This window comes from Caretta caretta, chromosome 2 (assembly GCF_965140235.1).
Source record: "Caretta caretta isolate rCarCar2 chromosome 2, rCarCar1.hap1, whole genome shotgun sequence".
In the NCBI taxonomy this organism is placed as follows: Eukaryota; Metazoa; Chordata; order Testudines; family Cheloniidae; genus Caretta; species Caretta caretta.
Genome location: NC_134207.1, coordinates 233651771 through 233671963, shown reverse-complemented (window position 1 = coordinate 233671963; position 20193 = coordinate 233651771). Strand labels below are relative to the sequence as shown.

General features: G+C 50.5%; 1 protein-coding gene across 4 annotated transcripts in view; it reads left to right on the top strand.

The window, feature by feature from the left end:
- Nucleotides 1-636: 636 nt before the first annotated feature.
- The window catches only part of DNAJC1 (DnaJ heat shock protein family (Hsp40) member C1), a 185605-nt gene continuing 166048 nt past the window's right edge, over nucleotides 637-20193 (top strand). Inside the window, exons 1-2 of one of the 4 annotated variants that reach the window (XM_048837928.2) lie at nucleotides 758-893; nucleotides 14536-14618. In XM_048837928.2, coding sequence (XP_048693885.2) covers nucleotides 14616-14618 — 3 coding nt within the window. In that variant the 5' untranslated portion in view covers nucleotides 758-893; nucleotides 14536-14615. Of the gene's footprint in view, nucleotides 894-14425; nucleotides 14619-20193 lie in introns of all 4 variants that reach the window. The other 3 variants (XM_048837929.2, XM_048837926.2, XM_048837927.2) reach the window with 3 other exon arrangements.

Sequence of the window (20193 nt, the reverse complement as noted above, 5' to 3'; positions counted from 1 at the left end):
CCCCGCTCCCCAGTGGGAACTTGAGGGCTGCATTAAAACATCTGGAGGGCCGGAGGCGGGCCCCGGGCCTGCAGTTTGCCCACCCCTGGTGCAGCCTCAGGAGGGAAGAAGTCTCAGGATGTGAGGGGGCGGCGGGGGGTGATGAGGTATACTAGCTGGGCCTGGCTCACTTTTAAAAATGAGATCGCCCTAGCTGTGCGAGAAGAGGCAGGGCCCGGCGCCCTGGCTGGCAGTGGGCAAGAGAGCGGAAAAGAGGAGGCAGGAACTGAACCGAGGGCTGTGCTGGAGGAGGCGGAGATGCGCCGCCGCCAGTCGGGCCCCCGCTCACTGAAGCAGCGTCAACCGCCGCTGTCGGGCAGGGCTCGGGGGACCCGGGACCGCTCAGAGGGGTCCTGCTGGGGGACCCCCCGCCGCAGCCAAGCCCCGAGTAGGAGGCAGCCCCCCCGGCGTGGGAGGTGGCAGCCACGCTAGAGCCTCTTCCCCGCTCTGGCAGCTCAGTCTACCCCAGGCTTCCAGTCACTGTCTCCCGCGGTTGCTGGGAGAGGTGAGGTCACAGCCGCCAGCGGCGGTGATTGGCCGGGCTGCAAGCCACGCCCCTTCCCCGTGGGAGTCGCAGCGGGAGGAGCCGAGCCTGCCTCCTCCCCGCTTCCCTCAGTGCGGAGCCGCCGCTGGGGCGTGTGTCGCCTGGGCAGGGGCCACGTCCGCGTCTTGCCGCCTGCTGCCAGGCAGGGGCCATGGGCCGCCCGAGCCCTGCGCCGCGGCTCCGCGCGCTGTGGCTGCTCCTCGCGCTGCTGCCGCCGCTCGCCCGCGCCTGGGACAGCGGCGACCTGGAGCTTTTCGACCTGGTGGAGGAGGTGCCGCAAAACTTCTACGGCTTCCTGGGGCTGCCGCAGGTGAGCGACTGGCCAGGCAGCCGGCTGCCCCCTGCGCCCGTGGGGCTGTCCCTGCCCCCCCCCCTCCTCCTCCCCGGGGTCCTCGCCCCCCAGCTGTGCTGTCCCTGTCCCCCCCCTCCTCCTCCTCCCCGGGGTCCTCGCCCCCCAGCTGTGCTGTCCCTGCCCCCCCTCCTCCTCCTCCCCGGGGTCCTCGCCCCCCAGCTGTGCTGTCCCTGCCCCCCCTCCTCCTCCTCCCCGGGGTCCTCGCCCCCCAGCTGTGCTGTCCCTGCCCCCCCCCCTCCTCCCCGGGGTCCTCGCCCCCCAGCTGTGCTGTCCCTGCCCCCCCCTCCTCCTCCCCGGGGTCCTCGCCCCCCAGCTGTGCTGTCCCTGTCCCCCCCTCCTCCTCCCCGGGGTCCTCGCCCCCCAGCTGTGCTGTCCCTGCCCCCCCCCTCCTCCTCCCCGGGGTCCTCGCCCCCCAGCTGTGCTGTCCCTGCCCCCCCCTCCTCCTCCCCGGGGTCCTCGCCCCCCAGCTGTGCTGTCCCTGCCCCCCCCCTCCTCCTCCCCGGGGTCCTCGCCCCCCAGCTGTGCTGTCCCTGCCCCCCCCCTCCTCCTCCCCGGGGTCCTCGCCCCCCAGCTGTGCTGTCCCTGCCCCCCCCCTCCTCCTCCCCGGGGTCCTCGCCCCCCAGCTGTGCTGTCCCTGCCCCCCCCCTCCTCCTCCCCGGGGTCCTCGCCCCCCAGCTGTGCTGTCCCTGCCCCCCCCCTCCTCCTCCCCGGGGTCCTCGCCCCCCAGCTGTGCTGTCCCTGCCCCCCCCCTCCTCCTCCCCGGGGTCCTCGCCCCCCAGCTGTGCTGTCCCTGCCCCCCCCCTCCTCCTCCCCGGGGTCCTCGCCCCCCAGCTGTGCTGTCCCTGCCCCCCCCCTCCTCCTCCCCGGGGTCCTCGCCCCCCAGCTGTGCTGTCCCTGCCCCCCCCCTCCTCCTCCCCGGGGTCCTCGCCCCCCAGCTGTGCTGTCCCTGCCCCCCCCCTCCTCCTCCCCGGGGTCCTCGCCCCCCAGCTGTGCTGTCCCTGCCCCCCCCCTCCTCCTCCCCGGGGTCCTCGCCCCCCAGCTGTGCTGTCCCTGCCCCCCCCCTCCTCCTCCCCGGGGTCCTCGCCCCCCAGCTGTGCTGTCCCTGCCCCCCCCTCCTCCTCCCCGGGGTCCTCGCCCCCCAGCTGTGCTGTCCCTGCCTTACATGTATCCTGGCTATGTTCTCTCTCTCTCCCCCCCCCCCCCCACTGTGCTGTCCCTGCCTTACATGTATCCTGGCTATGTTCTCTCTCTCTCCCCCCCCCCCCCCCACTGTGCTGCTCCTGCCCCATGCGCAGCCTAGCCATGCTCCCCCACAAGCTCCTTCACACTCTCCTCCCCATCCTGGCCCTGGCTCTCCTTCCACTAGCTTCTTCACTCTTTCCACCCAACCCACCACCTCCTATCAACACCTTCATTTTCTCCTTTCACATCCTGAGCATAGCTACTGCCCCTCCCAGCTCCTTCATCTCCTCCCTGTACACATGTGCCCCCGGCCTGGTTCCCGCGCCCCCAGCTTCTTCATCCCCCCTCCAGACATGTAGTCCCCAGTCATGGCTCTTGCTCCCCATCCTCCTCACATACCTTGAGCATATTTCCTGTCCCCCGTCTCCACTGGCTCTTTCCTCCTCTTCCCCAGATACATCCGGGACATAACTCTTCTCTCCCAGCCCCTTCACCCCGTCTTTCTCTCAAACACAACCATGGACATGGCTCCTCACCCCCTAACCAGATCCTGTACACCTCTCTCCCCACACATGTGTATGTCCTGGGCATGCTCTCAGGTTCTTACTGACCAGCTTCTTCACGGCCCAACCTTTCATGTACTGGACATGGCTGCAGCCCCCCAGCTCTTTAAGCCTCCTGCCACAAATACCCTGGGTCCCCTGTTCTTTCAGCTCCTCTACACCCACACTGGCTCTCCTGGTTGTTCCCTCTTCCCACATGCAGTCAAAGCATGACTCCTTCACCCTTCCGACCTCTACATTGTGGGTGGCATGGCTACTGCTCTCTCCCACTTTTACTCCTTGCCACCCTCTTGCACATCATGGCCATGCTCCTGGTCTCCTTGTTTCCTTCTCTCCATCTCCTCGCTCCGCTCTCCGTGCACACATCCTGGCTATGACTTCTGGTCACTTCAAGCGCCTTCATTACATCCCCACTGTGCGCACACCCAGAATGTAATTTTCTCCATACACCCTGCAAATGGCTTCTGCCCTCCATCCCTTAACCCTGTGTCCACTCCTGCATATCTTTGCATAAAGGCTGGCCACCCAGTTTCTTCACCCTTTGCTTCCCTCCCCCCCACCTGCATTTTGCAGCTCATGGAGTAGGGCTGCTGGTCTTTCTGTTCCCTAAGGTCTTTTGCATCATATACTAGACCTTCCCCCAGCCATAGCTTCTGGACCCCTTCGCTCTTCACCTCGTGCACCTCCATCCTCCTCTCTGTGCACCCTGGGCATTGTTCCTGGTCTCCCCTCAGCTCCTTCATCCCTGTCTCCCAGCCATGGATTCTGATGTCTGCCCAGCACCTCCACTTCATGTTAATATTGCACTGCAGCTTGGGCATGGCTCTTGATCTCCTACCCCAACCACTTTCACCCCATACTTCCCAGTCACTCTAGGTCTAGCTTCTGGTCTCCCCCCAACTCAGCACCTTCACCTCATGTTCACTCCCTTACCATCTGCATCCCTGGACATTTGCCAAGTCTTCTAAATCTCATGTCTTCTCCTGCCCCCTCTGCCCCGGGGGCCCCTATGTCCTGGTTGTCTCTTCTCCCCTGTTCCCAAATCTTATGCCCCTTGCTCCCTGGGTACCACTTTCTGCCCCCTAGCATCAAACCATGTCCCTCCCCCTACCCAATCCAGAAGCTCCATCTGTTTTGTTCTGCGTCACCCTGTGCTACTTCCCACTGGGCACCTTGTCCTTTGTTCCCTATTTCCCTTTCTTTCACCTATCTGTTTTGGTGACTAGTCTCTGCTGTTGGTACAGATCTTCTGGTGATTTCACAGAAGTTCTTAGCAGGAGGAATGATCTTCCAGTTAAGGCACTGGCCTAGATGTCCAGAGATCTGCCATGGGTAAATCATTTTTTCACACAGGCTCTTCTGGTATCTCTCTTACGTGTGTGGGGAGAATAATTCAAATGTAAGGTGCATTTGGGACACTTTGGTCAGGCAAGTGGAAATACTGTGCAGCCTATATGAGGTGGAGAAGAACTACATGCCATGTGTAGAGATGCTCTTTTGGGAGGGAGGGGTAATGGTGGTATGGGGAGAATAGCAGCTGCAATTGTAACTGGTAGCTTGCTGGACCCTAAGGCTGTCACTCGTTTTGTCTCGCTTTCTGGGCTAATTAAACACAAAATCCAAGGGTCTAGTACCGGGAAATGAAAGTATTATCCAACACCATACTACATAGCAGATCTACTGTTCAATTTTCACAGTCACTGTTAGGGAGGGAGGTGCTGTCTTTGAGGAATGAATTTTAAGCCAGAACTTAAAGTTGATCCCTATGGGGATGGGGAACTTTGTTTTCATTTCAATTAAACATTTAAAGTCTTGCAGTTTAGGATAATATCCTCCCATTCTTATTGTGTCAGCTGAAGACTCAGATCTGCAAGGAGTTCAATGAGATGCAACTTATTTACTTTAACCAGTAAAAATTAAACTAGTTCTCATTACTGTTTCAAGTATTACAGGATGTTAAAATGTCTGCCTAGAAAATCTTGAGTTACTTATGAAAGTACTTATTGCAGTGTAGGTTGCTGTGTAGGCATCTAAAAGTAACTAAAACATACATGTAATGTATTCTTCTCAGCCAATTCATACCCACAGGTAAAGATGACCATAGTGCATCTCAAAACTGGGCAAGCAAACCTTACATTGAGGAGCCTGTGCTGAAACACTGTTAACTGCTGTAGCTAATAACCTCAAAATGTCTATTTCTGCAGCCCACTGACTCCCTCAATTTTTGATGTCTGGGCTGCTCTTTACATTTTGCAGCTCATGGAGTCAGATCAACTGTTCAGAGCTGCTGCTCTGGCCATTTCCCCTCTACTTCCGCTCATGGGCCTCTGAGATTTTAGTGCTCTTGCCTTCTCATCTGCCTGAGGGGTTGTTTGGGTCAAAATCTGAGGCAGTGGTGAGCAGAGATTTCCCCCTCAGCTTCTTGGGCCAGTTTTTCAACTGGATGTTTGAATCCTTTGGAGCCTCTGCTACAGGGCCTCCCTGCTTGATCCTCTGCACCTTCCAAGTATGGCAGAGCAGCCTAAAACACATTGAATGAAAGCCAAATGGTGCTCGATTTGTGAGATTATCCTACCAGACTGGGCAGACAGTGAGTTGTGCCCAGCCTGCATCCAGCCTTCTGTCCCTGACTCTTGTTAAGTCCCAGGGCTATGAGTCAGACAGGCATGTGGGATCCCTGGCCCCCCAGAGCAACTGACTCCTGGGGAAACTGGGGAAAACGTGCAGAGTAGGAAGGGGCTCCAGGGATGAAGAGGACGCTAGTCAGCTGACTCATAGTAAGTCTCAAGGGGCCTCTAGAGAATAGAAAAGGCCATACTTGTGGGACCACAAATTCCCCCCCTCCCCCATCCTAAAATTGGTCCTGAGCATCCTGGGAAAAGAAGCAAGGACTCATAAGCACCCTCCTCTCCTTCCTAGTTTGGCCAGGAAGGCTCTGGAAGCATTTCTCCTCCCCCCTCCTCAAGGAAATGGAACCCAGAAGAGGGGGACTCAAAGACGTCATGCAAGAGGACATCAGGTACTCAGCAAAGCTAGTCACAAAAAAACCTCACCAAAGCCACAACTGAGCTCATACACTCTCTAAATGAACTAAAAAAGCACAAAAAAACCCAGAAAAACAAAGCCGAAAAAGGTGGAAAAAAAAGCTTAAAAGGTCTAGGAGATCTGTGTCCTCTGATTCTCCTTCCTTCACAGAGGATGATGAATTGTTTGGCCCTAACTCTGATCAGAACCAGGGAAATACTAAAAATCCCTTCCCCGGAAATTCAAGGCCATTTGCAACAACATTGTTTCCGCAATTCAGATTCAGTCTGAACAGAATCCGGAGAGTAAGCCTCTGAGGAAGTTTCTGCCCTTGAAATCCTACCCTGAGACTGAGATTCACCTATGCTCCTCCTCTGAGGAAATAATCAGGGATGAATGGGAGAAGCCAGACAAGGGCAAGCACATTAACAGAAATGCTCTATAGCATCCAGGAACCAAAGGTCCCAGTTACTGAAATACTGAAGGTTGATGCTGCTTAGTGTCCTGGCAAAAGGTATGGTTATCCCCCTCAGAAGGGAAGTTCTATCCTAAGGACGCCATAGCTCAGAAAAATGGAGGCCACAGTCTCCCATAGGTGAACCTAGTAACTACTTGCTTTGTGAAGGCATGTTTCTCCTGACTGGAAGATCTCAGAGCTCTCAAGGATAGAGATCACTCTGACTTCGGCCCTATTTTAAAGAAAGTTTCCCTGGCAACAGTGTAAAATAAGATTCTCAGCCAAAGCTATGGTCTCCAGCTCAGACACCAGATACCACCTATGGCTCCATGCCCAGAAGGTGGATAGCCACTTGAAGCGGGTGCTGTGCTCTGCCAAATTTACAAGAACGCTGCTTTTTGGAGAGAAGCTAGACAAGGTAATGATGGACAATGCAGCAAAATCTAAACATTCTCAAAAGCATGGTGTGGTGTCAGGAGGGAGAGTACAGACTGGCCTTCATCCTCACAGAAATACAAACCAAGAGACAGCAGGTTGGGAGGAAAGCCTTGAGGGAACCCTATAGTTCCCAAATCTCTTTTTGACAAAAACTGCATAGCTCTCCACACAGAACTGAAGCTGGGGCAGAATTTTCTATTTTCTGGTTGCATCTAATAGACTAGCTATTGAAAAGGAAGTGCTAATGTCGGTGGGCCTTTCCTCCAGAGTCATCAGGACACTGCTTTCTTCTAGAAAAGTATCAAGTTTGAAAGCATACTCCTCTCTCTGGACCAGGTTCTGCAGCTAGTGCCAAATCCTAGAAATCCAGGAATTCCAGTTGTCTTGGATTTTCTCCAAGAAGGGTTTTGACAAAGGTTTCTAATCCAGCAGCATTGCCAATCAAGTGTCTGCCCTTAATAGCAAGATGTTCTCAAGCTCCGCAGGTTAGCTGGCAGAGAACCCCCAGGTAGCCAGATTCCTTAGGGCAGTCTAGTTAGCAAAGTCAGTAATCGGACTTCTTTCCCAAATGGGACCTGACAAACCATCTCTTTGAATCATTGATGTCAGCATCTGCATTTGTCCATCAAGGCTTGCTTCCTGCTAGACATCGCATCCACCAGGCAAGTGTTGGTGCTGGTGGTCCTTTCTATGCAGGAGACTTACTGCATGAATCACTTATTCCTAAGGTGAATTTTTTCCTCCCATACATCCTGAGAGGTGATTCTCCCTTCATTTTGTACAAGGCCACAGGATTGAGGAAAGATGGCACACCTTAGATGTTCAAGGCTCCTAAAATTCAACCTCAAACATACATTGTCTTTGAGGAGATTGGGTGCCCTATCTTGAATTTTTACACCTACAATGCCAAGGAGTCAGAGCATCCAAGTCCTCTATTGCTAGGTGGATTAGACTATGGATTGTGAAAGTGTATAAGGCATTGGAGGTTCTGGCTCCAGATAGAGTCAGGGCACACTCCACACGATTCCTGGAGAGTTCATGGGCAGAAAGAGCTAATACATCCACAGCAGAAATTTGTAAGATGGTCACCTGGTCAACTGCTACCACCTTGGTCTAGCACTATAGGGTGGATTTCCTGTCCTCGGCAGAGACATCTTTTGGCAGGGAGGTAATGTAGGCAGTGGTCCAGAAATGACTTTGCCTTTTGAGCAAAAGTTATAAATGGGAAAGGATGCTGTTTTTCCCCCTCTTCATGACCTTATTCTTTGCCCTCCTACATCTGTTAACTGCTTGCTCCTTCTCGGATGTCAAGAATTGTGGGAGACGATAGGCTGCAGAATGGAAAATTTCTTACCAATAACTTCCTTTCTGCCAGCATAGTCTCCCAGAATTCTGCCCACCCTAAATGGCTCAAGAACCAGAAGGTCAGATACTGAGTAGGATCTTTATCATGAGACTTCCCCCCCCCCCCCCGTTGTCCATTGTACATAGTTGGTCAGTTACCTTTTAAGAATTTTACTATTACTGTTATAGAAACTTTTAAGCTTTGAAGTAACTCATTTGGCTGTGAGCGGGAGTAGAGGGGTGCATGTCCAGAGTGGTGGCACCAAATATTCATCTGCCTTCATGAGCTGCAAACTGAGCAAAGAAGCCCAGACTTCAAGAATTGTGGGAGATGCTGCTAGCAGAAAGGAAATTATTGGTAAGAAATTCTCCATTCTTGTGTCAGCTGAGTCCTGTATTGTAAGTTCCATAATCTAAATACAAATTTAAAATATAAGTTAGAAAAGTGAAGCTTTTCAACTAACAGACACTATCCTCAAGAGTCTCACTCTTCAGCATAAAGAAAAGGAGTACTTGTGGCACCTTAGAGACTAACCAATTTATTTGAGCATGAGCTTTCGTGAGCTACAGCTCACTTCATCGGATGCATACTGTGGAAACTGCAGAAGACATTATATACACAGAGACCATGAAACAATACCTCCTCCCACCCCACTGTCCTGCTGGTAATAGCTTATCTAAAGTGATCATCAAGTTGGGCCATTTCCAGCACAAATCCAGGTTTTCTCACCCTCCGCCCCCCCCCCCCCCCCCAAACTCACTCTCCTGCTGGTAATAGCCCATCCAAAGTGACCACTCTCTTTAAAATGTGTATGATAATCAAGGTGGGCCATTTCCAGCACAAATCCAGGTTTTCTCACCCTCCCCCCACCCCCCTCCAAAAACCACACACACAAACTCACTCTCCTGCTGGTAATTGCTCATCCAAAGTGACCACTCTCCTTACAATGTGCATGATAATCAAGGTGGGCCATTTCCAGCATAAATCCAAGTTTAACCAGAACGTCGGGGGGGGCGGTAGAAAAAAAAAGGGGAAATAGGCTACCTTGCATAATGACTTAGCCGCTCCCAGTCTCTATTTAAGCCTAAATTAATAGTATCCAATTTGCAAATGAATTCCAATTCAACAGTTTCTCGCTGGAGTCTGGATTTGAAGTTTTTTTGTTGTAAGATAGCGACCTTCATGTCTGTGATTGCGTGAACAGAGAGATTGAAGTGTTCTCCAACTGGTTTATGAATGTTATAATTCTTGACATCGGATTTGTGTCCATTTATTCTTTTACGTAGAGATTGTCCAGTTTGACCAATGTACATGGCAGAGGGGCATTGCTGGCACATGATGGCATATTATCACATTGGTGGATGTGCAGGTGAACGAGCCTCTGATAGTGTGGCTGATGTTATTAGGCCCTTTGATGGTGTCCCCTGAATAGATATGTGGGCACAGTTGGCAACGGGCTTTGTTGCAAGGATAGGTTCCTGGGTTAGTGGTTCTGTTGTGTGGTATGTGGTTGTTTGGTGAGTATTTGCTTCAGGTTGGGGGGCTGTCTGTCGGCAAGGACTGGCCTGTCTCCCAAGATTTGTGAGAGTGTTGGGTCATCCTTCAGGATAGGTTGTAGATCCTTAATAATGCGTTGGAGGGGTTTTAGTTGGGGGCTGAAGGTGACTGCTAGTGGCGTTCTGTTATTTTCTTTGTTAGGCCTGTCCTGTAGTAGGTGACTTCTGGGAACTCTTCTATCAATCTGTTTCTTCACTTCCGCAGTTGGGTATTGTAGTTGTAAGAATGCTTGATAGAGATCTTGTAGGTGTTTGCCTCTGTCTGAGGGGTTGGAGCAAATGCGGTTGTATCGCAGAGCTTGGCTGTAGACGATGGATCGTGTGGTGTGGTCAGGGTGAAAGCTGGAGGCATGTAGGTAGGAATAGCGGTCAGTAGGTTTCCGATATAGGGTGGTGTTTATGTGACCGTTGTTTATTAGCACTGTAGTGTCCAGGAAGTGGATCTCTTGTGTGGAGTGGATCAGGCTGAGGTTGATGGTGGGATGGAAATTGTTGAAATCATGGTGGAATTCCTCAAGGGCTTCTTTTGCATGGGCCCAGATGATGAAGATGTCATCAATATAGCACAAGTAGAGTAGGGGCGTTAGGGGACGAGAGCTGAGGAAGCGTTCTAAGTCAGCCATAAAAATGTTGGCATACTGTGGGGCCATGCGGGTACCCATAGCAGTGCCGCTGATCTGAAGGTATACATTGTCCCCAAATGTAAAATAGTTATGGGTAAAGACAAAGTCACAAAGTTCAGCCACCAGGTTAGCCGTGACATTATCGGGGATAGTGTTCTTGACGGCTTGTAGTCAATCTTTGTGTGGAATGTTGGTGTAGAGGGCTTCTACATCCATAGTGGCCAAGATGGTGTTATCAGGAAGATCACTGATGGATTGTAGTTTCCTCAGGAAGTCAATGGTGTCTCGAAGGTAGCTGGGAGTGCTGGTAGCATAGGGCCTGCTCAAATAAATTGGTTAGTCTCTAAGGTGCCACAAGTACTCCTTTTCTTTTTGCGAATACAGACTAACACGGCTGTTACTCTGAAACTCTTCAGCATGAGACTTAATATTCCCATAGCTCTTAAAAGATTTTGATCTCAGAGGGCAATGGTATGCATGAACCAGGCCCCATTCTGGCCACTGCACACCACCTATTGTCAGATATGTATGAAAACCTCCAAATCTTCTGGTCGGTTCCTCCTTGAATTTGATTGGTGAAGGAGCGCTCTATTCACTGTGCTTCTACATTGCTCCGGGTTTTCTGCCAGCTGTGTCCTGTAAATCTAGTAGTTTCCACCATCCAGTCAGTTGCCTAAATTGGAATGCTTTTGGCTCAAGAGCTATGACATGCTTTTGTAATACATTGGTGTCTGTGCTGGCACCAACTTTTTTCTTGGTGCGTGGTGCATGCCCTGCATTTGGCACTTGCCTTGAATGCACCAAAGGAGGGTCACAGCAGCATGTGGCAATCTTTGCTTTTGACGCCCAGGAATACTTTTTCTTTTCTTTTCCTTTTTTTTTTTTTTTGGTGTGCTGGTATCTAAATGCATCATTTTTAACAGATCTTGGGCCATCAAACTCTTCCATTTTCTTGGCCCCTGGGGGTCCTTTGTTGTTCCTCTTAGTGCTAGTGTTTGGTGCTTTTTCAAGTGCCCCACCACCTAGTTTCTCTTCTTCCAGGTACATCTTTGAGGGAGGAAGACTGCTACACAAATACAGTTTGAAGTTACCAAGCAGTACTTATGTGAGACAGACAACCACGTATGTTGACCATAATGTACAGGGGGTGCCAGACTTCCCTGTATGTGTCCTCTTCTGCACTGAAGATTCAAGGGAAGCATCTCCAAGACCACCTTCAGGCACCCTAGACTAGGGAGACTGCTATAAACTAGGCATGAGGACAGCCCAGAATGCTTTGATGGGTGAACTCTGGGACCTGGAGTTGGCGCAGACAACTGAATGCAGGGACTACGTGCTAGCATTGCCTGTGTGTATTTAGAGCCCATATCTCTTCTCTTCCCCCTCCCCTTTGCTGAGCTCAGCTAAGCAGTTTCCCTATCAAAGTCTCTAGGCATTGGCTCCTCGCTACAGTTGAGGTTCCACACCTGAAGTCAGTGTTGAGCTCCACTGAAGACAGATGCAAAAGGTGTCAGCAGCTTACTCGCTGTGTCCCTAACACAGCCTCTGACTCATAGTGCTACATTGAAGCCTCTGGATTTTCTGTTGTAAGTGGAGAGGGAAATAGTAATTCCAGTTACCAGTATATATTCAGTGACCTCATAGGTTCACTTCTGGTCCTCTGCATGACTGTCAGAAGTGCCACAGTATTGGCTTTTAGGCTCTCTTTTTGTCCGGCATTGGTAGGGTACGATCTCAGAGTAAAACCTTTGTCACTGTTTTCTGAAGCTGACACTCCAGGTGACTGCATTGCCTAAATAATTGCAGCTGATTGGGGTGGAGGTCACAGTGGAAAGGGCTGTTTTTTTAACTTGGGGATTTTTAAGAGCAGGTTGGACAAACACCTGTCAGGGATGGTCTAGTTAATACTTAGTCCTGCCTTGAGTGCAGGGGACTGGACTAGATGACCTCTCGAGGTTCCTTCCAGTTCTATGATTCTATGAAAATGGCAGTCTTCCCTTTACTGCTTTAATGATTCCATTCCTCCAGTGGCTGGTAGGGGAACCTGGGCCTGCCGTCTACTCTGTGTTCCAGTCCAGGGACCCTATCTCTCGAAACAGTGACCTACTTACTCCCAGACAGTGTTGCTCTTCACTTGGATTCCTTCCTACCTTGTAAGCCCCCTGGTTTGCCAGCCCAAGTACCCTCCTGTCAGGGAGTGATTGCAGACTATTACCTGCCTCCTTCTGTTGCTAGCTTCCTGGCTTATATAGGCCCCATCTGTTTCTGCTCAGCTGAGCCTGCTTCCAGTCAATCCCAGCTCCCTGACTCCTCCTCCAGGTGCGGCCTGTGTAGTTAATTGGCCTCATTTACCCTCTCGGCCAGTGTGGCATACACCCCTTCACAGAGGGCTTTCCTTAATATCAGCTTCTGGCTAGCAGATGTTCTATAAATTTAAAACTCCTCTCCAGTGGTTACTGGAAGGGTCAAGGAGTTTTCTTATCCATGTGGCTGTTGAATAGTAAAAATTATCTGTACTTTAATTCCAATTTCTGCCTTCTGCTATTCAGAAACCAAGTACTCAAAGGATGAGTGCCAATATCTGATTCTGTCCTTAATACATATGGACTGTCACTGAACATGAACTGATAAATATGTCCAGTCTTTCTGTTGATACTAGTTGGCTTTTGAGACAAAGGCCTGTTGTGCAAAAACTGTGGAATCAAAATCTTGGAATGGGTTGTGGGGTGGCTATATGAATGACCAACTTGGAATTGACCCCTGAGGCTCTGTTACGTGTTCTAGTTATTATTCTAGCTGCAGTAAAAATAAATGTTGGTTTAGATACCTACTGCTGTAGGTAAGAGACAACATAGAACTAGCAACCTTCACACAGCAATTGCAATAAAATTCCAGACTCTGCCATTATAAGTCTAACTTGGCTAGCTGTGAGGACAGGCCCCACAGCCACAAATGTAGCCTTATACATGTTACGGAGGCATGTAGTCAATGTGCATCATCAGCATATTCACACAGGCATTCTGTAATGGAAGCGTTCACTTATGAAAGCGTGTCCTAAACAAAGCTTCAGGTCACTGAAATGACTAACCTCCTAGATGGTTTGGAGGAAATTTCATTTCAAATATTTCCTGACCTTTAGGGAGTTGCTGTTTTCTAGGAATTTTGATCTAGTAGACAGAGGGGAGACAAACCTCTTGCTTGAGAGAAGAAACTATTTCGTTGCTGGGTCCCCCATATAGTGGCTGGTCAGTAGTTGGAAGTGAACCCCAGAATGCAAGAAATGCATATCTACTCAAGGGGAAAAAAAGGAGAGCAGTCATTTCAATTTACGCTGTACTAGTAAAGAAATTGTGTGCTTATCAAGTGAACCTGAGGATTGTGCTTTTTACCAATGGAGCCATTTCTTGTATTAGAAACAGGTGAAACAAAAGCATATGGGGCATATGGAAATGGGAGCCTTGGCAGACATACTGCGGAGATGTTACAGTCTTAGAGGTGTGAGCTACCCTGTTCACTTCAGTGTTATTGAAGCATGTAATAAAGGAGAGGAAATATTATAAAGATCAACACAGTTTAATGACTTCTCATTTTTGAGTAGACATTTAACAAAACATAGAGGGCTTTAAGGGTTATGTTACTTAGACTTTAAGGCCAGAAGGAATCATCCAATTATCTAGTCTGATCTCTAGTATATCACAGGCTATTAAATTTTACCCAGATACCCCCATATTAAGCCCAAAGATTTTAATAGAGCAAACCATTTCAGCCTTCAGGAAACTAAATGGTGTGCGCCACAGGCAGAGAACAGGAGAGAACCAGATGCCAGCAATGTCTGAGTCCCCGGCAATGGCAGGACATGGATTAGGGTTGAGATGCCTAAATGATCCCAGCAGGTGAACCATGCTCCATTCTACAGAGGAAGGCAGCATGCTTCCCCACCCCCCAAGGTGCCTAACCTGGGGAAAAATTCCTTCCTGACCTTAAATCTGGTAATTCGAGTACGAGTATGGAGCAAGATACACTGGCTGGGCATCTAGGAAGGATTCTCTGTTTCACTTCAGAGCACTGGTCTACCCAGTCTGGTGTCCTCTGGCCACTCTGATTCAGAGGAAGATTAACCCCCCCCCCGTCCCCCTAAATAATACCTGAAGCCAATTCTGTGTTCAGGGGGGGGAGGGGGGCAGGGGCAGGGCGGAATTCTTCCTGACCCCTGCAGGTGACTGGCTGAAACCTTGAAGCATGAGATTTGATTATGGTGACATCTTAATGGAGGTAATACAGGCAATCCTTGTCTCCCCATAGTCTGTGAAGGAAAGGAGTGAACAGGGGACCCACGGATTAAGACTTTAAGGTCAGAAGATACTACCACAATCACCCAGCCTGACACACCCCTTCCTTCCATGTGCACGCAGGCTGCAGAATTTCTTCTTGAAGCTGGATTAAAATGTATCCTTTAAGAAGAGATTTGATATCTTTTTGAAGACTCCAAGTGATGGTGAGTTCACCTCCTGCACTGTTCCATAAGCTGTTCTAGTGTTTATTTAGCCTCAGTGCCAAGAAACTGCATCGTTTCAAGTCTGAATTTGTCTAACTTCATTTTCCAACTCTTAGATTTTATGCCTTTGTCAGCAAGGTTGAAAAGCCCGCTCCACCCCCCATATCTTTTCCATGTGTAAGTACCAATACACTGTGATGAGTCATCTCAACCTTGTCTTTGATAAACTGAATAAGTTGAGTTCCTGAAGTCTTGTACGGCTTGTTTTCCAGCCCTTGGATCACTTTCGTGGCCTTCCTTTGAACTCTCTCTCCAGTATTTCCACATCCTTCTGGACATGTGGACAACAGAACTGGGTGCAACATTCTTGTAGTGGTCTTACCAATGCTGTGTACAGAGGCAAAATCACTTAGTTATTTCTACTTGATATTCACTTTTTTTTAAATACATGCCAGGATCACATTATGCCCTTTTTGCTGTAGCATTGCACTGACAGCTCACATTATCCATGATGACCCCTAAATCTTTCTCAGTCGTTCCTTTCCAAGATATTCCCTTATCCCATAGGTATCATTTGTGTTCTTGGTTCCCAGGTGTATTACCTTGCATTTGGCTATTTTAAAACCCATTTACTTAAGCGATTCGGGTTACTCTAGCAGTAACCTGTCCTTCTCATTATTTACTACTCCATTAATCTTTGTCATCTACAAACTTTACCAGCAAAGATTACCTATCATTGTCTAGATTGTTCATAAAACTATTAGGTAGTTGGACCAAGCATCGAACCCTTAGGGTCCCCCGTGAAGTAGCCCTGCTCAATGGTGTTTCCCCATTAACAGCTACATTTTGAGGTTTGTCAGTGAGCCAGTTTTTAATCCATCTAATGTGTGCCCTCTTAATTCCATATAATGCAATTTTTAAATAAAAAATGTCTTGTGGACTAAATCAAATACCTTGGGGAAACCCAATATCCTCTATCAACACAGTTGCCTTTATTACGTGCATGGCTGCTGGAGCTTTTTCCCTTAATGGTATCCATAGGGCCAGCTCTGGCATCCCCTGGAGCTCGGTGCTCATGTGCTGGTCTATGGCTGCCGGGCCTGCACCCTCTCAGTTCCTTCTTACTGCTTGTGTTGGTCACTGGAACGCCGTTTTCTGTTTTGCGATTTGAAGTGCTCCTATTGGTTTCTTACTCATCAGTTCTTTTGTGTAGTTATTCTTAGTGTTTGATAAAGAAGTTAGAATAGTTAGTGGTCCCCTCAGGGACTGTGTCCCAGGCACGGGGCATGGTCCAGGCTTCAACCGTGTGCCGTCTGTCAGAAGCCCATGCTGGTGAGCAATCCTCACATAGGTCTAAAGTGTCAGGAGGAAACAGACGTCAAGGATAACATTTGTAAAGGCTTCAGACCGCGTACTCAAAAAGATAGACATTTGCCTTAAAGCCCTATTGATGGAGGCAGCATTTAGGCCAGCCTCAGAACTATCCTGTTCTGACTGAGTGCTGAGCACTTCAACCTCAGTATGGAGTGCTCCACTGGCATTGGGCTCACCTCGGCACCATTCACTATCACTGGTGCCGAGAAAGCTTCATAGGAAGCAGCACACTGAATGTGGGTGCTCCCCCGCATCGAAGAAGGATGGGAAAGGAGTGGCAGTCAAAGGACCAGTGTTGGGCTGTTTGCCTTTTGGGTGACTGGGAAGCAGCTTTTCTGCCTGGGGCTCTGAGCCCATAACGGGAACCACCGCTGTCTCCAGGGAGTGGTAGGGGTCCCCTATGCCTGATGGTGCCCTCAATGCTGGAGGTGTTTCAGGCACCCAGAGACCTGATGGTCCTACTGGTGCCGCCCACACGGTGGCACCTTCCTTCAACTGTGGAGCCAGTGAAGGCACCCCCCCTCCAAAAGGCAGCCCTCTATGGGCCTGCCTCCGTGGTCGCTCGGCTAGTGCCGTTCTCTAGTGTCCTGGCACTGGTCTTAATGCCTAATTTCCAGTCTCTGGCCTCGCGTCATCGATCACCAGCCTCGCAGCATTGGTCCCTACCTCTTCGGTACTGACCACCCTCCTCTCTGCACCAGTCGCTGATGACTCAGCGGCGGTCACTGTCTCCCTGACACCGGTCTCCTGCACCTCGATTCCCGACTCCATGTCAGTCCACAGTCTTGGCACCAATCCCCATGTATGTAGCATCCATTCCTGGAACTGTGTCAATGATCGCTTTCTCCCCCGGCACCACTCCCAATCATAGCTAGCAGAAGGAGGCACTGACAGCTCTGCCGTGGTCCCCAAGGGAGGAGTCATCCTCGTAGTCAGAGGGGAAGTTTGGTACTCACCCACAGAAGCACCAGTCGTCGTATGTGCCAGTCTTCGGTGCGGGTGTCTGGTGCCTGGGACAATGGCCAGTACATTGGCCATATTGGAACCCATGGGGAGGTTCCCATGATGCTGGGGCCTTACTCCCATCAGTCTTCGGCAACCATATCAGAAAAACAGGCCATGGCACTCCCGCTCCCATACAGAAACCAGACTCTGACTCCGATCCTGGTAATGAAGTCCAGGTTTCCCTGGTGGAAGAAAGGACCTCTGGCCTTCCCCCGGTGCTGCTATCATCCTCTTCATCTCCGAACAAGGTGGTCACTGGTCCCTCTGACCCACTCCTGCAAAATGACTTTCAGGCTCATCAGGAGCTCCTCAGAAGGGGGCTGCAAACCTAGGATTAGAGGCAGAGGAGCTCTCTGAGCCCACTGCTAGCCTCTTCAATATACTGGCGGACGCAGCATCCTCTAAGGTTGCGCTGCCAGTTCAAGAAGGGGATTGAAAGTGGTCAAGATGGTTTGGCAGACTCCATCCCCAACATCGAAGAGGATGGAAAAGAAGTATTATGTTCCATCCAAAAGTTACAAGTACTCACAGACTCCCTGGATTGCTGGTGGTATCCGCTGCTAATGACCAGGACAGGCAGGGTCAGGCAAGCACGACTCTTAAGAACAAGGATGCAAGGAAGCTGGACTTGTTCAGGAGAAAAATTTATTCTATGGCCAGTCTCCAACTCAGAATCTACAAAAAGCAGGCGATGCTGGGGAGATACAACTGTAATATTTAGGACTCTGTAGTGAAATTTAAGGATTCCTTGCTGCAGGATTCCAGGCAAGAGTTCCTGCCCATCTTAGAGCAGGTGTTCTCAAACTTTTGTACTGGTGACCCTTCCACATAGCAAGCCTGTGAGTGTGACCCTCCCTTATAAATTAAAAACACTTTAAAATATATTTAACACCATTATAGATGCTGAAAGCAAAGCGGAGTTTGGGGTGGAGGCTCACAGCTTGCGACCCCCCCCATGTAATAACCTCATGACCCTCTGAGGGGTCCCCTTCATCCCCAGTTTGAGAACCACTGTCTTAGAGGAAGGTAAGACAGGCCAGAGCCTTCTTCCAGACAGCACTGGATGTGGCAGATTCAGTGGCCAGGTCAATGGCCTTGGCAGTGCCCATGCAATGCAGCTCATGGCTGCCATCCTTAGGGCTTCTCCAGGAGGTTGCAGCAGCCTATTCAGGACCTTCCCTTTGAGGGCACAGCTCTATTTTCAGAGCAGACAGATACCAGGCTGCACAACCTGAAAGACTCCAGCGCCACTCTGTGCTGCCTGGGCTTGTACATGCCGCAGGCTCCAGGAAGCATTTCCGGCTACCTTCACCAATGAAATTCTCAGGTCCACCACAGCAAGGTCCCTATAAGAGAAGAGACGGAGGGTTTAAGCACCGCAGACCCGACCCGTCCTTGATGACCCAGTCAGGCCCCACATGACACTCGGCAGGCATTTTTGAGGTTGTGCCTCAGGACGGTGTTCCAGTCTTGCCCCAGGATCCATCCCTCTGTTTATTTCTGAACCATTTATCTTCCTTTCTTGCTGCATGGGCCCGAGTTACCTTGGATCATTGGGTGCTCAACACCATAGCAGCTGGCTACACTCTGCAGTTTTCTTGCATCCCTCCCTCCCACCCCCCTTCCTCTTCAGGACCCTTCTCACAAGCAACTCCTCGTCAAGGAGGTGGAATGCCTCCTATGTCAAGAGGGCATGGAGGAAGTTCCTGAAGATATGAGGGAGAAAGGGTTTTACCCCTAATATTTTCTAATCCCGGATGCCAAAAGGAGCCTCAGACTCATTCTAGACGTGAGTTGCCTCAACAGATATCACAAGAAGTTGAAGTTCCACATGGACTCCCTAGCCTCCATCACCTCTGTGGATCTGGTACGCCACCCTCAACTTATAGGATGCCTATTTCCACTACCAATTCATGGCACTGTCCTTCTGCCTATCTTCTGCTCCAAGGGTCTTCACTAAGTGCGTGGCGGTGGTGGCCACTTACCTGAGATGTTGAGGTACCCATACCTCGACGACTGGCTTGTCTGAGGCAGATCACAAGCCCAGGTCCAGCACGGCCTTAGGTGGCTCGCACCAAAGTGTCGGGAACTGAGCCTGCTTATAAACTAACAAAAATCAATTGACTCCTGCTCAAAGGATAGAGTTTATAGGAGTGCTGCTTGACTCTACTCAGGCCAGAGCCTACCTGCTAGAGTCCTGATTCTGAGCTATGTCAGACCTCATCATGCACATCAGAGCCCACCTGCTCACGATTGCCCAGGTATGCCTCAAGCTGCTTGACCACATGACGGTGTATACTTACGTTGTTCAACACGCATGTATATGGCTCAGACTTCTGCAGACATGGCTGGCATTGGTCTACGCTCCCGGCAGGCACAATTTGGACTTAGTGGTCACAGTCCCATTGAACGTCCTGTCATCCCTAACTTGGTGGGCATAACCGCAATCAGTCCTGGAATGGGTTGTCTTTGTAGCCGCACTCCCATAGGAGACCTTGGACTCTGACACTTCAGACTTACGGTGGGGAGCCCACCTCAGCAACAGCAGTACCCAGGGCCTCTGGTCCCAGGAGGATCGCTCCCTCCACATAAATGTCAGGGAGCTCAAGGTGATATGCTTGGCCTGCCAGGCATTTCTCCCCTACCTAAAGGGCAGAGTGGTGCAGATCTTGATGGACAATACAACTGCAATGTTTTACATCAGCAAGCAAGGTGAAACCTGCTCGTCTGCCTTGTGCAAAGAGATCCTCCAGCTGTGGGACTGCTGTGTGCAGCATGCCATTCATCTTGAGGCGTCGCCCTCTCGGGCACTTGAAACACACTGGCGGATCTCAGCAGGTCCTTCTTGCCACAAGTGGTCACTCCACCCAGAGGTTGTCAGTATGATCTTCCAGACATGGGGGACTCCTCAGATGGACATATTTGTGACAAGGCAGAACAGGAAATGTCAACAGTTTTGCAGGGCTGCCAAAGGCTCTCTGTCCAATGCCTTTCTGCTCCCATGGACAGCAACCTTGTTATACGCCTTCCCACTGATAACCCTGATTCACAAAGTCCTACTTGAAGGTTAAGAGGAACAAAGCGAAGACAATCCTGGTAGCTCCAGCATGGCAACGTCAGCACTGGTTCGGTACGCTCTTGGACCTCTCAATAGCAAACCCATTAGAGCTCCTGCTCCAACTGGACTTGCTCTTGC